This window comes from Perna viridis, chromosome 14, assembly GCF_037379345.1.
Source record: "Perna viridis isolate PV_CMFRI_1.1 ecotype Kerala chromosome 14, ASM3737934v1, whole genome shotgun sequence".
Lineage (NCBI taxonomy): Eukaryota > Metazoa > Mollusca > Bivalvia > Mytilida > Mytilidae > Perna > Perna viridis.
In genome coordinates this window covers 4,145,220-4,168,347 of record NC_142458.1, presented here as the reverse complement: position 1 = coordinate 4,168,347, position 23,128 = coordinate 4,145,220, and the positions used below count along the sequence as shown (strand labels likewise).

At 33.3% G+C, this 23,128-nt stretch overlaps 1 protein-coding gene across 36 annotated transcripts in view; it reads left to right on the top strand.

The window, feature by feature from the left end:
• LOC148597793 (protein scribble homolog) overlaps nucleotides 1-23,128 on the top strand; it is a 71,143-nt gene that overhangs the window by 28,695 nt on the left and 19,320 nt on the right. For 7 of the 36 annotated variants that reach the window (XM_088560329.1, XM_088560346.1, XM_088560338.1 and 4 more), the window contains 14 exons: nucleotides 2,051-2,131; nucleotides 2,279-3,073; nucleotides 4,407-4,466; nucleotides 8,968-9,084; nucleotides 9,617-9,733; nucleotides 9,897-9,959; nucleotides 10,326-10,547; nucleotides 12,466-12,522; nucleotides 13,350-13,427; nucleotides 13,962-14,009; nucleotides 15,950-16,576; nucleotides 17,127-17,244; nucleotides 17,871-17,903; nucleotides 22,729-22,785. In XM_088560329.1, coding sequence (XP_088416455.1) covers nucleotides 2,051-2,131; nucleotides 2,279-3,073; nucleotides 4,407-4,466; nucleotides 8,968-9,084; nucleotides 9,617-9,733; nucleotides 9,897-9,959; nucleotides 10,326-10,547; nucleotides 12,466-12,522; nucleotides 13,350-13,427; nucleotides 13,962-14,009; nucleotides 15,950-16,576; nucleotides 17,127-17,244; nucleotides 17,871-17,903; nucleotides 22,729-22,785 — 2,473 coding nt within the window. The remainder of the gene's footprint in view (nucleotides 1-2,050; nucleotides 2,132-2,278; nucleotides 3,074-4,406; nucleotides 4,467-8,967; nucleotides 9,085-9,616; nucleotides 9,734-9,896; nucleotides 9,960-10,325; nucleotides 10,548-12,465; nucleotides 12,523-13,349; nucleotides 13,428-13,961; nucleotides 14,010-15,949; nucleotides 16,577-17,126; nucleotides 17,245-17,870; nucleotides 17,904-22,728; nucleotides 22,786-23,128) is intronic. The other 29 variants (XM_088560347.1, XM_088560344.1, XM_088560337.1 and 26 more) reach the window with 21 other exon arrangements.

Below are 23,128 nucleotides of genomic sequence, written 5' to 3'. Positions count from 1 at the left end.
GCAACAAAGTTAGGGATTTGTTATTGGGGTATTAACAATTTTTAGGTGTCCGTCATTCCATCTATCGATCCTCTTTTTCTCATCGCAACTAGTCTGACACTACCAAACTTTCTGATCCAAAATTTATTGAGTTACAGTACTGGAACAGTTTGTCATTGCAAGTCTTGGAAGGATTGAGCTGAACCAACAGACCATGAATATCACAAGTCTAGGAAGGATTTCTGAAATCTGCAAACCATGTCTTCATACAAAAATAAACATGTTTCTAATTTGGAAAATCTATTGAGCAGGGCATCATTATTGTCTTACAGACACAGACACATTTGATTTACCTAAAAAAAAAAATCACTTCTAACAAATGAATCGGGGGCTCCTATGATAAACAGGGCTTCTAGTTTTTTTCTTGTTTTTGGGCAATAACTTGACTATTTGTGAATGAATCTCTTTGAAACTTACCGTAAGTTGTCATACCACAAAAAAAAGTCTGGTGGATTTTAGGGATTCTGATCGGAACCTTTAATCAATAAGGGGTCAGGCTGATTCTGGTCAATTTCCTGTGTCAGATATTTAATCAGAAACAAAATTCTGAGCGGTATCAAGCTTGTATGATGTGTCCGCACTGTTCGGGGTTCAACCTCTGAGTCTTATCAAGCTGTGTCCTGTGAAGCATTTTATTAAAGTTCTATATGAATTGATATTGTTATAATCCTATAGTTAACATGGGAATTTGTTTTACTTCAAAATTTTGAATGCTATGTTCAAATCACACAATCGCCAAAGTCAACAAAAGTTTAGTTTTGAGTTTCAGATAAACCCATTATGTATGTTAGAATCCTGTAGTTTAAACATAAAACTTGTTCACTTTTAAACTGTCCTGTAAACCAATATGTGATTGTTTATGTGGATGAAATGGTTCGCTTAAATTTGTTTTATCGCCTGGGTATAGCTGAAATATTGTTGCTCGGGCGTTAAACAGCAACGATCAATCATTAAATTATTTATATCATCTCTTTGGAGTATCATTGACATATTACTGCAAAAGATCATCGGAAAACCTTGTATTCAAATTTTTTTTTCTTTAAATAAAAGAGCTTTAAAGTAATTTTGAAACATATCTATTAGTACAATTCTTTATCGAAATAAAGATTTCGGTGTTAAATTTGCTGTGCATAATGCTCATACAAGTTACAAGATTTATGTGTGTTGTAGAGAAAGCATGTAGTATGTAGATCTGAAAAAGTTTTTGTAAGATTCCTGAATGTTGCTTTGAGATTGTTTAGAACAGAAATCCATTTATTTGTTCGCACCCCAGCTTTATATGAGCTGTCTCATGCAGTAAAAAGCAACTTATATGATGTATGGGTTCTTTTAACGTATTTTAACAGACAGATTTATGTTCTACACCTGTCCATTGCTCCATACATTGTATGATAACTCAAAAGCAATTTAAAAAATAAATGTTTAAATTCTTCCCATCATGGAAGTAAGCTCCCTTTTTGTTTGTTTTTTATTGTTATCCAATTTTTAGTTTGATAGTTATCAGACTTTGATCAGGCAGGCATGCTATGTGCTATGTGATGGGTGGACAGGTGTGCTATGTGATCAGAGTGGACAGGCACGCTATGCGATCAGAGTGGACAGGCATGCTATGTGATCAAAGTAGACAGGCACGCTGTGTGATCTGGATGAACAGGCGTGCTATGTGATCAGAGTGGACAGGTGTGCTATGTGATCAGAGTGGACAGATGTGCTATGTGATCAATGTGGACAGGTGTGCTATCTTGTCAGAGCAGACAGGTGTGCCTTGTGATCAGAGTGGACAGGTGTGCTATGTGATCAGAGTGGACAGGCATGCTATGTGCTTTGATCTGAGTGGACAGGCATGCTATGTGATCATAGTATACAGGCTATATGCATAGCTATTTATTGCTTGCTGTAAGATTTAATTTTCGATTTTTAGAAATATCACTTTAATTGTCAACAAAAACACTTGTGTTAGGTCTAAACTATTTCTGTTTTAACAGAAGACTTTGTAATCTTTTCTTTACAGTCAATATACATATCTCGTGTGGTAGATGGTGGTATTGCACAGAGAGATGGTAAACTTCAAGTTGGAGATAAACTATTATCAGTGAGTGTTGACACTTGTTATTTTGCTGATTCTACACATCAGGTTAACTGAACTTCCTTTGTGTTGCTTTGGATATTTTATGCTTTTATCATAAGTTTGTATTAAAGTAAATATTCAAGAATTTACAGATGTATTGTGATGTTGTAGATAAATGCAGTGGATATGCAGGATGCCAGACATGATCAGGCTGTTGCTCTATTAACTGGTGTGGACAAGGAAATTCACTTGGTTGTGTATAGGGAAAAAGTTGTTCCAATGGAGGAAGCAGCTCTGTCTCCACCTAGTGGAGAGAAATTGGAGAAAATAACTCAGCCTGTTATCAGCTGGCAGCAAACACCACCTACAACTCGACTGGATGATACATTCACAATAACTCAGTCACCAGTCGTTGCCTCAGTGACTTTACAGAGTGATACTCCTGCTACTGTGTCAGAAGGACAGACAATTAGTAACAGCCCAAGTCCATATTCTGGATCATCTTCATTTACATATCAGAAATCTCCATTGTCACCACAGCAGATTTCACCGAAGGCCCCAGCCTCCCCTCACCAGGATACTTCTCCAGCTGTTAGTCCCAATGTTACATCTGATTGGACAACACCAACAACTGCTGTACAACCGCCACGATTTGTTTATCCTGGTTTCAAGTCACGGACTACTTCATCAAGCAAATCTGTAGAAACTAAAAATATTCAAAATGAAAGTAGAACAGTTCAAAGTGAAAGTAGAAGTACTGTGTTGGAACATAATAAAACAATATCTTTAGAGACGGAAGTGATCAAATCGAATCATGTGACATTTAATAGTGACAATAGTAAACATGCAATAGACAATATAACAATAGTAAAGGCTGGTGGTCCTCTTGGACTGTCGATAGTCGGTGGTAGTGATTTGTCTAGTCACCCATTTGGTGTGGATGAACCAGGAATTTTTGTATCAAAGGTACACTTACTTAAGTAAATTAGAAATTGTTTTGGGTGAAGAAAGGTTTGAGTCCTGGGAAGTGTTCCTCCTAAAATGCTAAATGGATGGTATATAGTAGTATTTTTTACTTATAGTACTGTTTCTTTGTTTCAAAGTCAAAATATTTTACTCAACGATTTGGTGGCACATTAAAATTATTGTGTACACAGAGATTGTGCTGGGCTTTTCCAATGTCTCAATTTTCATTTTTTTTATTTAATCTGGTGATAAAAATAACCAATTGGTGTTTTTCTTGGCAACTAGGTTTTGAATATTAAAATTGACAGGAAGTATGTCAGCAACAGGCATGCCCTCTATCAAGCAATGACACCTGGTCAAAATTAATTTGCAACTGAAGCCAGACAAAGGTAATTAGACCAGATGTCCCTGACTCACAATTCATTTAATTAGTCATCCCTTCAAATAGATTATTCATGGACGGTGTCAATCAGATGCTAAAACATTAAGCCAATTAAAACTCACATCATTTGGTCAAAGGTAAACAATAATGGCTATTTGCATGTGGCTACATACAAGCTTCACACCCCTGTTAAACCATATAATGCATTCAGAAACAAATTTACCTTACAAAAAATAAATAATGAATCCAATTAACACTGATTATCCCATCTGGCATCAGGAAGTGTCTAAAACACTTGGAAATGCAATAATTTATCTACAGTAGGGACTATATATTATCCCTGACTAGAATCCTGCTATATACCTGCATCAAGAGTGAATCTGGTGTACCTGTATGTCATGAATGAAGGTTATTTTGATGAATTGGTAAAGATAATTAACACTTCAGTGGGCTTGCTGTCTAATTTTGACAAAAAGAAATTTTTTTATGCACCCATGTTGACTCCGCTCAATGAATATTGGCCAGAAAAATTTGCAGTTTGCAATTTCTCTGGTGACATAATTTTGAAAGCCAGAGCAGCCCTTGTGTCCAGCTGTCCGTCATGCCATCTGTCTTTCTGTCTGTCTGTGTTCTGTCACAATTATCTTTGCTCCCAATGAGTAATCGATTTCAAATTTGGTGTCTGGTATACATTGTTATGAGTTTGGGTGCTCTCTCATATCAACTTCCTGTTTTGTTGGACTTTTATGGATTGATAAAGAAAGTTTTCACTCCAAAAATCTCTGCTCCCAATTGATTTCAAATTGGGTTGTGTGGCTTTCTATACATACTGGCAGGCATTATACACTGTAAGCCATTTTGTGTGCTGTTCAGTCCAATATCAATTTCCTGTACCTAGCTTGACAATATGGCAACTTCATAATTTTTTGATATTTTTTTTTTAATTTTTAGATTAACCCAGATGGTGCAGCATCTAAAACTAACTTGAAAATTGGAGATAGAATTTTATTAGTAAGTATATAAATCATTTTGAAGGATATATTATATGGGATCATTGTGTTCTTACTAATGACTGCAGTGTATCATTAAAGATTATTACATGTATGTTTGTACTGAAAAGTATGGTAGATTGTCTATTGTATGAGATCACAACAGGCTTTTCAGCTGGCCCTTATTTTCCCAATGTTCCCCTTTTTTGAAGCAGCATTATTTCCCTGTAATTTTCTTTAAGAATCCTTAAATTCCCTAATCGTCCCGTGTTGCAAAGCAGAAGGGGACATAGAAATACTGATGTCTGTGCACGCATCCATCTGTCACACTTTGTGAATGCAACTCCTTGGAGAAGATTTTGATCTAATTTTGTTGGATTGTTAGTCATCATATGTAGTTGATCATATTGTTTCGCTATTTTGATGAAACACATGTTACAGGTGTTTTGGGGATTTTGCTCTTCAACATATTTGCTGCAGCAATGGCAGTGGACATATGGCTAAGCATAGCCATCTTGTTTTTTAATATATTCGCTTACTTTTTTTATGCCATTTTTTGTACATTTGCAGTGTACATTTTAAATCAGATATCTATATCACTAAATTACTAATGTACTTAAGCTATAGTAATTTCAGATTACGATCTGCCAGAAGTTGGTTATACAGTCATTGGCAGATACATTCAGCAGTTACCCAATGAATCAAATCCTCAAATCATGAAGACTTCTCAGGTCCATAGCACCATGCTGTACTTTATGAACACTGTCCTGAGTTTTGATCAATTATTTTAAGTATACATTATTGATACTATGTTTTTTCTTCATTAGGATTTTCCTCTGCATCCACCCCTGCATACAATATGTCCAATGACAACATTAAAATTAATGTAGGCTTGGAAAATTCAACAAACTCACCATCACATTATTCAGAACTAAATAAATAGACTCCCTTTTGAACTTTGGGATTTTTCTGTTTCTCTTCTCTAGGCTTTTTGCTAGCATGGAATCATACAGGGTACTCCCACCCCCACCCCACCCATAAAATTTGCAGGGCTCTTGTGCATGAAATCATGGCTTTTAAAAAACTCCATTCCAGAACTTTCTTGCCTCACTTTGTTTTGACTCTTACATGTTAAATTTTTGTTATATATGCCCCTTAAAAAATGAAATTCTAGATCTGCTCCTAGTTTCACATAGGCAAGCTTCGGTAGCCCAGTAGACCACATTAAATCTGGAAAACATGCTTAATGAATCCTTGTTGCTTATAACATTATATAATTATTAAATTAAAGAAATTAATTTTTCTTCATTGAAAGTTGAAAAAAAAATCATGCATAAAATATCAGCATTTTGAAATGGAAATATAAGTACTAGAAATAGGCCAGAATCAGGATTTTGCTCCATTTATCCCAAAGCTGTTGGGAGCCTTGTGTGGCTGCAGGCCCTCAGATAAAAAGGTTTTGGTCTGACTGCAGAGAAAGGCCTTAGCTATGGCCTTAGAAGTGTCTAAAATGTTCATTGAATGCCTGCTGATGATTGTGGAACTAACATCTATGATAATGATCTACTTTTCAGTATTTGATATGAATACAGGCAAGTTTAGTTTCAATTTATGAGTTAAATATTGATAAAACTGAGTGGGAAGGCACTAGACAGTTTAGAGTCAAGGCCATTTATTACATGCTGATGGTATAATGGACAGAGGCCAAATACTGTTCCTTATGGCCCTAACCAATAGTTGTTTGTTGTGTTATACTGTCCCTTATGGCCCAAACAAATAGTTGTTTGTTGTGTTATACAAGATGGCCCAAATCAGTAGTTGTTTGTTTTGTTATACTGTCCCTTATGACCCTAACCAATAGTTGTTTTGTGTTATAATGTACCTTATTGCCCTAACCAATAGTTGTTTTTTGTATTATACTGTCCCTTATGGCCCTAACCAATAGTTGTTTGTTGTGTCATACTGTCCCTTATTGCCCAAATCAGTAGTTGTTTGTTGTATCATACTGTCCCTTATGGCCCTAACCAATAGTTGTTTGTTGTATTGTACTGTCCCTTATGTCCCAAACCAATAGTTGTTTGTTGTATTATACTGTCCCTTATGGCCCTAAACAATAGTTGTTTGTTGTATTGTACTGTCCCTTATGTCCCAAACCAATAGTTGTTTGTTGTATTATACTGTCCCTTATGGCCCTAAACAATAGTTGTTTGTTGTATTATACTGTCCCTTATGTCCCAAACCAGTAGTTGTTTGTTGTATTGTACTGTCCCTTATGTCCCAAACCAATAGTTGTTTATTGTATTATACTGTCCCTTATGTCCCAAACCAGTAGTTGTTTGTTGTATTGTACTGTCCCTTATGTCCCAAACCAATAGTTGTTTGTTGTATTATACTGTCCCTTATGGCCCTAAACAATAGTTGTTTGTTGTATTGTACTGTCCCTTATGTCCCTAACCAATAGTTGTTTGTTGTATTATACTGTCCCTTATGGCCCAAACCAATAGTTGTTTGTTGTATTATACTGTCCTTTATGGCCCAAACCAATAGTTGTTTGTTGTATTATACTGTCCCTTAGGGCCCTAACCAATAGTTGTTTCTTGTATTATACTGTCCCTTATGGCCCTAACCAGTAGTTGTTTGTTGTATTGTACTGTCCCTTATGTCCCTAACCAGTAGTTGTTTGTTGTATTGTACCGTCCCTTAGGGCCCTAACCAATAGTTGTTTCTTGTATTATACTGTCCCTTATGGCCCTAACCAGTAGTTGTTTGTTGTATTGTACTGTCCCTTATGTCCCTAACCAATAGTTGTTTGTTGTATTATACTGTCCCTTAGGGCCCTAACCAATAGTTGTTTGTTGTATTATACTGTCCCTTATGTCCCAAATTAGTAGTTGTTTGTTGTATTATACTGTCCCTTATGTCCCAAACCAATAGTTGTTTGTTGTATTGTACTGTCCCTTGTGTCCCAAACCAATAGTTGTTTGTTGTATTGTACTGTCCCTTACGTCCCAAACAAATAGTTGTTTGTTGTGTTATACAAGATGGCCCAAATCAGTAGTTGTTTGTTTTGTTATACTGTCCCTTATGACCCTAACCAATAGTTGTTTTGTGTTATAATGTACCTTATTGCCCTAACCAATAGTTGTTTTTTGTATTATACTGTCCCTTATGGCCCTAACCAATAGTTGTTTGTTGTATCATACTGTCCCTTATTGCCCAAATCAGTAGTTGTTTGTTGTATCATACTGTCCCTTATGGCCCTAACCAATAGTTGTTTGTTGTATTGTACTGTCCCTTATGTCCCAAACCAATAGTTGTTTGTTGTATTATACTGTCCCTTATGGCCCTAAACAATAGTTGTTTGTTGTATTGTACTGTCCCTTATGTCCCAAACCAATAGTTGTTTGTTGTATTATACTGTCCCTTATGGCCCTAAACAATAGTTGTTTGTTGTATTGTACTGTCCCTTATGTCCCAAACCAGTAGTTGTTTGTTGTATTGTACTGTCCCTTATGTCCCAAACCAATAGTTGTTTGTTGTATTATACTGTCCCTTATGTCCCAAACCAGTAGTTGTTTGTTGTATTGTACTGTCCCTTATGTCCCAAACCAATAGTTGTTTGTTGTATTATACTGTCCCTTATGTCCCAAACCAGTAGTTGTTTGTTGTATTGTACTGTCCCTTGTGTCCCAAACCAATAGTTGTTTGTTGTATTATACTGTCCCTTACGTCCCAAACCAATAGTTGTTTGTTGTATTTTGATTGTATTTTAGCTGTTTAATTTGTTTAATATTACTACATACATGTATTAAAAATGTAGCAAGTGACAATTTATTTTAGCAAGTAGAAAAACATAGCACTTGCTTTTTTTAGCAAGTGGTAAAAAAAATTGGAAAATCAATCTCTGATGGATACATGTATAGCAATGATTTGCAGCATTTTGTTTGATATACACAGATTGATAATGCTTGTCACAGTATACTGCCCCTGATACTAAAAATAACAGATTGTTGGCAGGCATTCAAGACTAATTGTGGAGAAATCCACTTCTCAGAATTTTTTGCATCATATTCTTTTTAAAGGTGAAATTTGGATTTTTTGTTTTATAAAAAATAAAAAAGCAAAATAGAATGTTTTGTTTGTTTGTTTGTTGGGTTTAACGCCTGAGCAGCAATATTTCAGCTATATTCAGGCGATGAACATGAAATGGATGATAAAATGAACATGAAATGATGAAGTGAAAAATGGGATGGGACACAAGGACAATGGGGTCGACAAATTTTGATTGCCTTTGGAAATAGGGAGAGGTGGGGAGGCAAAATAGAAAGAAAGTAAGATATTACCTGTAAATTTCCCTAACATGCTGAACCTGAGGTACCCAATAATCAGCATATATTGATAAATGTTACTTTAAACTAACTGTGACTCCAAAACTTAACTAAAATTACTAACTTTAAACAATTGTCATAAAACAAGACCTTTTTTTTTGCTGAGTATTTGAATGGTTTTATTACTTTTTATAGGTAAATAGTAAAGATGTAACAAAATGTACACATCAAGAAGCAGTAATGGCATTAATAGCACCCACTTATGATATACACTTGGTTGTACGACATGACCCCCCTCCTAAGGGGTTGCAGGTAATATTAAAACTTATGATATACACTTATGTACGACATGACCCCCCTCCAAAGGGGTTGCAGGTAGTATTAAAACTTATGACATGACCCCCTCCAAAGGGGTTGCAGGTAATTTTAAAACATATGATATACACTTGTGTACGACGTGACCCCCCTCTAAAGGGGTTTTGGGTAATATTAAAACTTATGATATACACTTGTGTACGATATGACCCCTCTCCAAAGGGGTGGCAGGTAACATTGGAACTTATGATATACACTTGGTTGTACGACATGACACCATTCTAAAGGGGTTGCAGGTAACATTGAAACTTATGATATACACTTATGTATGACAGGACCCCCTTCCAAAGGGGTTGTGGGTAACATTGAAACTTATGATATGCACTTGGTTGTACGACGTGACCCACCCATTAGGAAATATTTATTAGGATTTTATTTCAATAGGCTTGTTGAGAAAATTTGTTTTGTTTCGAAACCAAAGAAAAAAAAATTGCCAAAAAATTTTCAGCATGCCTTTTTATACTTTCAGGAATTATCAGTATTTAAGGCACCTGGTGAGAAACTGGGAATGAGTATAAAAGGTGGTGCTAAAGGTTCAGGATATAATCCAAATGAAAAGGTTGATGAAGGCATATTTATATCTAAGGTAGGTCATTTTAAAACTTACAGGTATCTTGTTCTTTCCTAACTTGATCACAGTGCTGTGCATCATTATTATACAGGTCAAGTTTAATTATAAAGAAGATAAATACAAGATTTAAAGCTGTTATTTTATGATAGAAGTTTTTATATTGATTATATTGTTGTAGATCAGTAGTGATGGTGCTGTAGCCAGGGATGGTAGATTGAAAGTTGGACAGAGAATCTTAGAGGTACATGTCTATCCAGTAAACGAATTGTATTAGTCTTCAAATGTTATTGATGATACAGTCGAACTTTGATGTGTTGAACTTGGAAGAGTCGAAATCTTGGATAACACAAACTAATTTCAAAGTCCCAGCAAAACTCAAAACTTTTTCCAGGTTATACTCGAATCTCGGATAACTCGAATATTTTTGCCTGGTCCCTTCGACTTCGATTTCACAAGATTTGACTGTACTTTATATAAGCAATAAGTACGAGAAAGAGTGAAGATTTAATTTTCCGATTGTCTAAGTTTGGTTAACTGAGACTTACTAATGTTTAGACTGTAAAGGGATTTTGTCATTTAATAGATAATGATGTTTGTTTTTATTCAGGTAAATGGTGTTAGCCTAATAGGTGTGACACATCAGGAGGCAGTACGTGCTCTACGTAGTGTGACAGATAAGATGATAATCATGGTTTGTGATGGAGAGGATCCAAATTCACCAGATCTTATATCTCCTGATTCACCCAATGCTCCTGTTCCTCCTCGGCTCAGAGATGGTTCTGTATCCAGTATAGACAAAGAGGATGAAGACCATTCTATTTTACGCAAGGTATATTGAATTGTGTTTTAACATTGCATGTCACAATCTTCAGATCAGTTTTTTTTTTATTAGGCTTATTTTGCTTTCTGAAGTTTTTTGTTTTCATTTTTGTTATGATTTTATTTGAAAGTACATGCAACAGACCTTTATGCCAGCTTTATTAAATGTGTTGCTTTTTTATTGACTGCAAAATTAAAAGTAACCTGAATAAACAAAGGACTTATATGCATGATTGTTTAATACATATATCTTTCTTGCAAGGTTTCCATGGAGATTAATGGGGTTAATGTGTTATTTCTTGGCCATATTTCCTCATTTATTGCACCACTGGATGACAACCAGAAAACAAATCTTTGCCATACAATGCTTAGGACAAATCATCATTTGATAACAAGGGCTTGTTAATCATGAAAAACAAATGCAAATCTTTACAGTTGTAAAGCAGCATAATTTGATTTTACTTTTTCCTTTGATCTTGGTAACAGATACTCTCTCAGACATGACAATATACATTAGTCCCCCTCTTGGCAGACCACTCCATTTGCAACATAATAGTGGTTTACAAGAGGTGGTCTCTCGAAAGGTATTGATTCGAAAATCAAAATGGCTGAAAATATGTACAGATTTGCTTTTCCATTTTAGGATCAGATAATGTCTGTCATATATTTTATGAATAAATAATATTTATTATTAAAATGCCTTTTATTATTTGTTTAAAATGCAATTATGACACATTTAAATATAACAATGTATTCAAACATAAGATGCATTCATTAAAAGTACATTGTATCACAGATTTACTTTAGAAAATGAACCGATGTTAGACTGCTTTTGTTGACCATTTGTTTGACTTTTTCCTTTCGGAGAATAGCCTTAGCCTAATTAAAAACACCATGCATTTGTTATAGATAATTTTGGAATTTCAATTTCATCATTGGACTTTGGAATAATTAAGAAAAATCTTTTTAATTGTATAATGTATAAGTGGCATTAAATTGTGTAATGTGTAAGTGGCATTAAATTGTGTAATGTATAAGTGTGCCAATCTATAGAACAATCAGCATCAAAATGTTAATGAACTTCAGGTAATTTTATTTGGTGTCTTACTACTTTTAATAAAAAAGTTATGGCCTAGGGTACATGACAATGTTGTGATAATATTATTATTAAGGTCAGGATATAACTGACGGCTTGCCTTCATCTATCTGCTTCTATTTTCACAGATGCATCTTTGTTTACCTATTGCTTAATCGGGTCAAATTATTGAACATCCGGTCACAAACTTCCAGGTTATTGCTGTTTACAAAATTGTCAACAAATGAAAAGTGTGGTCATATTTGAGGGGACAAAGGATATTTTTGGCCAAAAAGGGTGGCCGCTTGTCACATTTTAGAGGTGGCCTTCTAAAAGGGGTAAATTTGTTCACAACAGAGTTAATGCAAGAGAAATTTGCCGAGAGAAAGAGTTGATCTTTCAAATGAGAGGCCGCTAGAATGGGGGACTACTGTATTTGAAAATGTCTGTCAAAACATCGTCATTGGGCCAGATTGTGACATCATCAGATCTTTTTCAGAAATATTTTAGAAAATGATGTCACATAGCATCACTAGATTTCTACTCACATGGTAGGGATATTCCACATGATATTGACCGTATCAAAATTGAAAGTAACTATTATTCTTAGAAAAGAAGTGAGTTTGGGAATTGGAATGCTTCTTTTATTAATTGCATTTCATGCATTTTCATTCTTTAACATTTTATTTTGAGTTGCAATTGCTTTTTAAAAAAAATTGTGTTTGTGTTAATTATATATTGATCAATCTCATGGCATGGATAACTTTTTGTTGTCAATAAATATTGAGTGTATAGCATGATGTTTGCTTTTTGACACTGTTTAGTTGCATGGTAATTTGTTGTAATTTGTTAGGAACAAGAAATGATGAAGGAAACTGAAGAATGGGAAAAAGAAATAGAAGAAAAAAGGGTATACATCTTGTCTTTTTTTCACTTCTTTCTGTTCTGAATATTGTGTGAAAGATTAAGTTATTATTTCAGTTTTACCATGAGACTCATTAAAGACAATCTCCTTTCATACAAACTATTTAGGTTCATAAACTTGATCAATGCAATTTTATGTGTTATTTTTATACCCCATGCAAGCAGAGTTTACAAATCCTCAGCTCCTTCTTAATTACTTGGATTTATAAATAAATGAAATGGAAGGCCAAGCTTCAAATGAAGATAGATGTGAGTGGAAGAAGATAACTTTTGCAGGATTCATGTTAGGGGTAACAATTTAGATATAGGGGTTTATATGCACATATTTGGTAAATGCTCCAATATGCATTTTGATGAAAATGTAGGTATTTTAGGTATCAAATGAAGATGTGTGTGAAGAAAGATAATTATTGTAGCAATTTTCTCTATATAAATTTGGAATATTGCACTGCTTACTGGCAAGGCACAACTATAACAAAAAATTGATAGCCTTTCCTGTGTTCAGTTAACTATAGTTCCTCAAAGTAGGGTCATACTGTGATTGTACCATTGTTCGTGGGGTATCAATTTTCGTGGTTTTTGTTGGTAGGCCAAACCACAAAATATGGTTCCCAAGAAATAGTTGATTCCCATTAATGTGTATACTGAAAACTTCGAAACTTCGAAACCATGAATTCAAGAAGTCATGAATTTGTGTTTATTCTCTGATCCATGATAATTGGTATCCACGAATTAAAGTATTTACACAGTAAACCATGTTGAAGCAGGTTTCTCAGGAAACTAAGGATTTATTCTGTACAATGAATTTTTTAGTTTTCTTATCTGCAGCAGAAGAATAATACAGAAAGTTTGTCCAGTAAAATACCTGTGGCTAGAGTAGATCCAAATATAGTAAGTTGATTTGACTGATGCTTACAATTTTCATTGATTTAATAAAGAGGGACAATTTATCAATTTCTACAGCTGAAAATGACTTAAGTGGTTGTATTTACTTCCTTACTGGTGATGATGTATAATGTGACTTGTTATAGAAACTTAAGAATAAATGTTCCAAGATTTGATGTTATTATATAGATAACAGTGTTTTATCGAATGTTCCAAGTGTAATAAATTTCAACAATTCACACTTCGAAATAAATTCATGAAAATCTCTGACTTTCTCCCACCAAATATCACAACTAAGATGTCAATCCGCCATTAACAAAATTTGAAATTTATGTGGAAAATAGCAACAAATAATGGAGGAAATCTATATAATGAATATGATAATCAATTGGTTATCGTGACAAGAACGCTTGAAGATTTAAGTTGTGTGCAGAACAAGTTCTACTCACTCATTAAATCTAGGTGTTCTGCACTCGTGATGATATTTTGGTTATTCACCCTTATCCTATAAGTGTCTTACAGTATTTTGTAATATTACAGAATACTGGTCTTGTAATTAATCAAGTGCCTCCAGATGTGATACCTGTGGTAAGTCATCCATCACTCTGTACATACAATATTATTAGGGCTACTTTGTGTTTTTAGTTTCTTATGTAAAGGCTTTTTTCCCTTTTTGTTTTCTTAAGCTTTGTTTAAATACTTTCTATTCTGTATGTATTATTTATATTGTATTTATTGGTTTTATATTCTGGGTTTTTACTCTCTGTTCTCTATGGGATAATAACTTATCTTCTTCTCTTTCCAAACCTTTTTCTCTTATTATTATTTGACTGCTAAAAATTTGTCGATTTATAACGGTATTATGCTGTCGTTGTTCTCATCAGTAGACACTTCATGTATTGACAGTAATTATAGTCAAAGTGTGAATCCTTATTAAATTATGCCACATAGTGTTGGGGTTGTAACTTTACCAACTTAAGGAATAAACAAGGGGGCCAAGGTGTCTGGACAGTTGTTGGATCAATTGTGAGTGGATCTCTTTGCTTCCTTACAATAACTTCAGTTTCAGTTTATAGATCTCTATGAATTAGGGACCAAAAAAGGGGCCAAAAACCAACTCAAAATTTTTACTGGACATATTGTGATATACATATGTCCAGCATCTGTCTGCCCGCAGTAAACATGTCACACAGTAAATCAGAAAAACTTATCAAAATTTCTTGAAACTTGAAGTTGTTTTTTATGATGGTCAAAAGGTCTGTATCTCAAAAACAATTGATGATTATTGGTTAAAACTTTACACACTTGTTATCTATATTCATGATGATTCTTCATTTTATTTTTACTTACTGAATTTTTTATTTCATTTTTTTTGTAAGAAACAGGGTGTATGGTTTTTTTTCACATGTCTCATCTTATGAGGGGACTTCAGAAGGTGCATGAATCCTAAAAAAAATACGTATGGGTGGTTGGGTCACAAAAAATTTCTAACTCTCCAATACATTTATTGATGGAATAGAATAGCCCTTACAAAGATCCAATACGAGAAATTATTTTAGAAAAACATTATACCATGAACACTGGAACATGTAAAAAAATTGTTTCTCTCTTTTATCAACTTTTTGTTTTGTGAAACTTTGAAGTTTTCAGTTTATGTATTGACATGCAAAACTTCTAAAATCTTTGCACCCTTAATCAGAATTATTGCTTCAATTTGGCATCATATAAAACATGTTAGCAATTTTTGTCAGTCTTTTAAATAAACTTCCTATTGCATGGGAATAAAGATGAATCAGGATATACTTAACATGGCATCCTGTGCAACACTTTTTTCACAAGATGACGGGCATATCATGCCCTCGTGGCACAGCTGTTTATTAATGATGTTTGGAAAAATAACTTCTCCAAATTTGAAATGGTACCATAAAGTGCCATACCACTGAAGGAAGGTTGCGATTTATTGTGAGGGTTATTACTTGAAACTTTTATAAATAATGGGCGAGGAACAAGCATTTTCATGATGTCAGTACAATAACTTGACTGTTTGTGAATGGAGCCTTTGAACATTAGAGTACAAGATGCCATACCAAAGGTGCCTTACTCCATTAGAAAGGTTGGCATTGATTTTGGGAATTGTTCTCTTTTAGGAATAAGGGGTAAAAAGGGGGGCCACTGTGATTCTGGTCAAATTCTTTATCTGTGTTAAATATTTAATCACAGTCATAATTCAGAGATGTATCAAACTGCACTATAAGTAGCATTTTATTTTTGATTCTCCTGTATCTTGGAAATAAATTTTTGAACTGATATCAAAGTAAGCAGTGATATGTTAAAAGTTCAGGAACAATTTGATCAACTTTGTTAACAATTTTTTTACAGTAATTTTTATTGCTACTAACAATTGAGAAGTAAACAAATTTGTAAATAAGGATAAAATGAAGACAGACTGATTGTGGTAATTTTTTGCATGTTTTCTGTTTCTTGCATGATTTATTGGCATGTTTCTGGTTTGTCTTGTTTATAAATAGAAACCTGTGAAAAGTGAACAGTTACCTGTAGAAACAGAACAATCTGCTATCAAACGGCCTCCACTTCCACCAAAGCCTTCAACTAAACATGATGAACAAACTTCCAGAATTCCTATGTATAAAACAGTTAGTCCACCTCGAGTAGATTATCCTGTACATGATGTTAGTCCCCCAGATGATCTAACAGCAAGCATCATTAAACAGTCAAAAATTCCAACTGCCAGGGTTTCTACATCGCCAGGGAGTCCTGTGAAAAAAGATGCTGTAATAAAACAGTCTAAGATTCCCTCAGTTAAGTCTCCTTCAGTTGAGAATAAAGAAGACGTAATACCTTCCCAGACAATGGAGAATAAATCTCGGATTCCAATGGCTTCACCGCCTACTAGTGCTAGAGACAGTAAAACTAATAGAGATATTATTAAACAGTCAAGGTTACCTGGTGCGAAGTCAGAGGATGTAGACGATACAACTAAACAGTCAAAGATTCCAACTGCTAAGTCAAATAAACCTGATGTTCCTTCTAAACCGAGTATTCCTTCTAAACCAAAGATACCAGTCAAGCCTGCACAGTCATTTGATGCTATAAAAGATTCTAGACTGCCTTCAGCCAAACATGTTGAGATTAAGGTATTGAAAACAAGAACCTGTTTTAAGATAATGTTATCATCATGTTAGAAATCAATCAGTTCTTTGTTGAATTGATGATACATCGGTTTTAATACCATGATACAATGATCATACAAGTGCATATGTACAGAAACTTTTCCTATACATCTATATGCAGGACGATGCCTTGTTTATTCCATAATTCTACTTATTCCTTGATGCATGACTTTGCAGTACTGGTTTTGATAGTATGCATGTATTCTTACAAGAATTCCCTTCAAGTAATGAATGAAGTATTTGGAGAATGTTAAAGTTTTGTTGCTGTTTCATTTTGTTGCTTGTATGTTGTAAGTTTTATTTTATTAGTATAGGGCTAGACTTCTGTCAAATGAATGGGGACATACCTAAAAAAATATCCTTGCTTACAGTTTTGTGATTGTCTTTTTTGGTAGAAGTAGAACAAATATATAATGTGAAAAATATAACAGAAAGCCACAGAGTATGTAGTTGATAGTACTTGGCCAATATTTACGTTGATACATATACCATATTTGTCATGTAAACCTTGTAGACTCCGACATCACCAATCCTGCCTGATCACATAGAACGTGGAGAGGAACTACCATTTAAACTCAAGAAGAAATATTTTGAGAAAGAAATCAAAGAACATACAGAAGAAAAACCAACAGGTATGTAGACTTTTACAGGCAATGATTGTGTGTGAAGTTAATTGAAGTTTATCATAGATGAATTAAGACAAACATTTCTTAGATTTAGATACTGTTGCCAACAAAGTTATAGGGGTTTATACCTTGTATATCTGTTTATACATCAGCCCTTTACTTCTCCTAAAATACTCAACAGAGCTTATTATGAAGTAAGACAATAATAAATGTTGGTTCCCAGCAATAAGAAACAGGCCAATTAAAGGGTTTCATACTGCTCGATATATTTTGACGAAACTTTGTAGGAGGGTAAGTATCATATAGATGCATGGAAGAAGATAATTTTTTGTCTGACCTCTGAAGTAGGAGATAATCCTATTTAAAGGTTGTAAAGGTTTTATATTTGCACATCATTTAAATGGATTTTGATGACATTTTATGGGATTTGATATTCTGTGTAGATCTGCTGATAAAGGGGGACAATCCAACCTGTTTATTAGTCCAAATGAAGCTGGGGGTATCTTATTTGCTTGCTTATCTAAATTGCTTTTGTATTGTATATTGCTTTGTTATATTCCATGTAGACCATTGCTTCTCTAATAATAATCACAGCAACATTTGTTGTATATTATTCAATGTTTTATTTCTAGTGAAAAAGAAAATAGTTTTACCTAGTGAAACAGGTAATCAAGAGTGACGAAACCTTGTAGACACTGCATACCTTTGTCACTATATTAACCAAGAAGTGTTACAAAATGCATCTGAGGTTCCTGTTCTTTTATTAGAACAAAGGCGTGGAGTGCTTGTATATAGTCAGATAAGCTATATCCCCTGAAGTAAAAAAAAATAAATAAATGTTAGATGAGGGTATACAGCAATGATATCTTGTTGTCTTTTTTTTTTAATGCAGCCCCCTCCTTTTCAGTTGTAGTTTTTTTTTTAAAACAGGAAAAATGTATCTAAAATAGAAATATTTTAAGACAGGTCAAATGAATTATTGACTATACAATGTGATGCATATTTTTTTTTAACTTTGAAGCTTTACTAGGTAGCATAATACTTCTTTTTTTAAAATAATCTCTTTTGTAGTAGGTATCATTGTCAAAATTTTATTTGAAACAATCCTAGTACACAGTTTTTAAAAGAGTATCACAAAAAGTTGTGTTATTAGTTACTTGTAATTATTTACTCTATTAAATCACCGTTAAAGCATCTAAAATGCTATTAACCCTTATGTCTATTAACAGTATCCAATCAAATGTCAATATTTATCAATACCCATCTCAGTAATTCAATTATTTTGAACGATTCAGAATTCTTCATAATTTGAGACAGAACTTGATTGACAATGATGTGAAACATTGGTAATTGTTTATTTGAATATGAATGCTGAGTACTCATCAAATTACACCTGTTTTAACAATATAAAATTGCATTTAGAATTTCTTTGCATGCACGCCAACAAATTTACAAGCTTTGGTTGTTTTTTTTTTCAACCTAGCACGATCTTGAATAAATGGAAACAAGCTGCCCTCTTTTTTACTACTCTTAGTTTAGCCTATTTCCATTGGCTAAAAATGGCAGATTGTCAAAATAAAAAAATTGGCTGACATGGTGATGGTCTGTCACTTCGACCAATCAAAACATTAAATGTGCGGAATATATTTAATGGATAATTACTTTAAAAAAAAAAAAAAAAAAAAAAAACTGACTTGCCCGTCAGAATTTTAACTTAAATTTAGCTGCTATTCAAATACTAAATAATTTGTATCAATACAAGAAGGGGCTATCAGTAAGTTTCTTTAATTAATTGGGAAGGGGTGAGCGTTGACATCTGGTTTGAGAAATTTTGGAGTGGAAAGATTTAGATGGAAACTATGTTTCAAAAAATCTCATTGAAGATGTCCTTAACTACTAGCTTAGTCTTGCTTTCATTCCTTGATAATTGCTACGATAATGCTTTTACTTTCTGTAATATTTTGTTGCCCTTTGATGTCTTAATAGTGTCCCTGGCCACAGTTAGGGGTCGCAACTCCATAGAAACCACAGGATGGATTTTGTTTTATTTTGTATGATTGTTAGTCATCATTTTTAATTGATATTGAGCCACCTTTTTAATTTGTACATGCTACACTAAAGGAACACTTTGTGAATGCAACTCCAGGAATACCACTGAACAGATTTATTTAAAAATTTGTTGGATTGTTAGTCACTGTGATGTTCGGTATAATGTACTTACTTATATGTGGATAAAGTTTACAATTTTTACCTCACTTACACAATTTATGGTGAAATATTGATGTGGAACTTGAGTTAATTTTATTCTTATAACATCCAGGTTGTATGGACACATTTTTTTCCTATTATCAGATGAGTTACTATTAATTCAATTTCTGTTTGAAAAAAAGTTAATTTTTTGACAGTTTTGGTCTTTTCATTGTTGCAATCAGTAAGGGGACTTAGAATTGCTATATGCAATACACTCATTATCTTATTGTACAAAACGAACATTCCTCTATCCAGTTTTCCTCTTTGAACCTCAGTTACATTTCTTATGTATTAATTCAGAACCCATCTGTTTATGAAATACATATTTTCTGCCAGTTTCAATTGAGAAATCATTGGGAAAGTGTTCACATTTGGAAAATTATCAATTATAGTGAAGGTTCTGTATTGATACATGAACATTTTGTGCAGTTCATTGTTTTTTTTTTTTTTTTTATTTATTTTAAATGGTGATATATGGTAAAGAGAAATTATCGAGTTATTAATAGCAGTTCTGGAGCATGTTTGGTATCATTTCCTTCCATATGATTACAGAGGTGTTTACTGATACGGATTTTCCATATTTTCTACGAATTTTGACTGCAAACTACAATCTACGGATTGTTAATATTTCCTAACTACATTTGTTAAAATTATAGAAAGTTCAGGATTTTACGAATCATTTCCATAGAAAACTGTAAAAAATACGGATTGTCATCAAGTTATATAAACAGATCTGTGATTATTACAATTCATAGTAATAGTAGTCATCAGTTAAATTGTTTAAAATGTGATTTACTAGTATGGGACATACACATATGCGTACACATGTATATAAGTAAGGCTTTGTTCACATGTGTATAAGTCAAGCTGTGTACATGTGTCAGGCATCATGATACATTAAACATATATAATAGTAAGTTATCTTGACTGTATACATAGGAACTGTAGATTGCTATGCTAACTAAACCATTTAAGTAGCAGTCTGTATAAAAATCAGACAGGAGGTAGACCAAAAACCCACCAAATTAACTTTTATTCCCTATTCAGAAACAGTTACAGACTGAATAACCAGTCATAGTTTGTCTTTCAGTTGTTGCACTTTCAAAATAAAAATGATTTAAGTATTACTCCAGCTAAGAATCATGCTAAATGTGATTCATGGGTAAAAAACCTACATATTTTTATATTTTTGATACTTTGTTTGAATTGCCATAGTAGACAAAAATTAACATTTTGTTTTTCATATAACCTGTGGGCTTAGGAGATAAAAATTATATAGAATGCACATTAGGTTTTAAAATTAAGGGAGATAACTGTGAATGGCACTCAAATACAATAGAATCTGTTGGATTTTCAATGTTGATTTTCTCTTAAGAGCAGGCAGATTTGAATGAAAAAATACACATTTCATAATATAGACATATAAAGCAACTTAACAACAAAAATAAAAATATGTAGCCTTTTTGAGGTGTATCACATTTTTCAGATTTTGCATGATTCTTACAAAGACAACTACTTAAATAGTGTATAAAATTGACACTTTGCTAAAGTTATGGTTTTTGATTTGTTTTGATTTTGGTTGATTTTAGTGGAAGATGAATGTATAGTTTTCTCAAAAATACAAATGAAAATACAAGAAAGGACTTGTAACTGTTATGTGAAAGGATAGTATGTGTAGATCCAAAAAGCATTGTTTGTTTAGTGGGTGTTTCTACTCCATAAATCACCTCTACCATTGGCAGTGTCTGAATTTTATATGGACTGGTACTTAACAGCATGCTTATATAACATTTCTTAAGACCTGTGATCTCTGAGTCTGTAGTAGATGTTCTTTTACTTATTGAGATTACAGATCAACTCAAAATCAGTAATATTTTTATGCCCTGCCTTTTCATTTGCATCTATATATGCTTAGGTCTTGGAAATTCAGGGAAGCATTTTTAGTTCACATGGCCTTTGGCCATCACTTGGCGTCGGTGGTCGTCATTAACAATTATACAAAACTCTTCTCCTCTGAAACTACTTAAGTGATTAGAACCAAACTTTGTATAAATATTCCTTGGGATATCCTGCCTAGAACTGATATGGGGATTTTTGATTCATTGAAAAACATGGCCGCCATTACAAAAAATAGAACATAGGGGTCAGACAGTAGTTTTTTGCACATATCTCCAAAATCGTTAGGATTAACTAAATTCTGACATGAGTAAAAGTGTTCAGCATGATAAGATCTATCTCTGGTCATATTTTGGTTTTAATCTGTTAAACCATGTTGGAGTTATTGCCCTTTTTCAATGATTTTTGCTATTTTTAATGTTATTTCTTTCAAAAATCTCCTCCTCTGACATTATTTGATAATCGGAATCAAACTTGGTACGAATGTTCCTTGGTGTATCCTGCATATAACTGATGTAGGGATTTTTGATCTGTCAAAAAACATAGCAACCGTTACTAAAAATAAAAACTTAAAAAGTTTCTATTATTTCACATGTTAAACAAGTAATTTTCAATGCTTTACTGTGAATTCACAGGAGAAATAACACCTGAAAGTTGCATACCATTAGGAAGCTTGGAAAATAAGGCTTTCAGAATCATTATTTTAATGGTATGATGACCATAGAAATTCTTCACAAAATTTACTTGAATAAAAAATACTCTAAAAAAAACATTTTTATCTTTTCTGCTAACCGACAGCATGGAGGCAAATTATTCACACATGTATACAATACTCATACACTTTTTTAGTAAATTACAAATATGATTTTAAAGTACACATTCTAAGCTTTATTTTAACTACTTTTGATCAAAATACACACAAATAATGCACTCACAATGCATATTTCTAGGTTCAGTGTGTTTTTGGTACTGCATAAGTGGGGAGGGATGGCCATTTCACCTGGAAGTGGTTAGTGAGAACTGACACCATGTAAGATTTATTGCCATTGAAAGATGAAAAATGACTTTTTTTAACAGTTTTCAGTCAATATCTTGAAAACAGTGATAGATTAAAAAAACTTTCAATTGTTGAAATGATCCAATTGATAAGCCCTACTTTGCAAAGTCTTCTTGAATCAAAATTGTTGGACAACTTCTTGTTAAATTTATTGCCTTTGAAAGGCAAAATTCAACTAGGTGGGCGATTCAGGCTCCTGGGAGCCTCTTGTTATAACCCATCCTTCACGGTTGATACTCAGAGCTAACAGTCTGCTTTTAACATATCTATAACTAACACTCTTACAGCTAAGAAGTTTCAGTTCTGGTCACAACATGAGTATGAGAAAATGAAAGAAGCTGAAGGTATCTTAACCAAATATGGAGAAGGGAAGAAAATATTTAAATAATTTTTTAACTGAAAGCTCTAGTTTTCTGTGTTTCACTGTAATAATCCTATTTAAACAAACATCTCATGCCATCATGGAAAGGAAAGCAGAATTAATTTAATTAAATGATTTGTTTTGTTTATGAAACAAAACTTTTTTTTAAATTAAGTGGTTTTGTATTTTTTCTCTGTTTTTTCTGTTGCTTATTTTTTAAAGGTTGTTTAATGGTAGGGTGCTGTCATTAATTAGTTTTGTTTTAGTGAATTTGTTTTCCTTTCTCTGCTGAAATTATATTAATTATACATGTACATGTATACCAA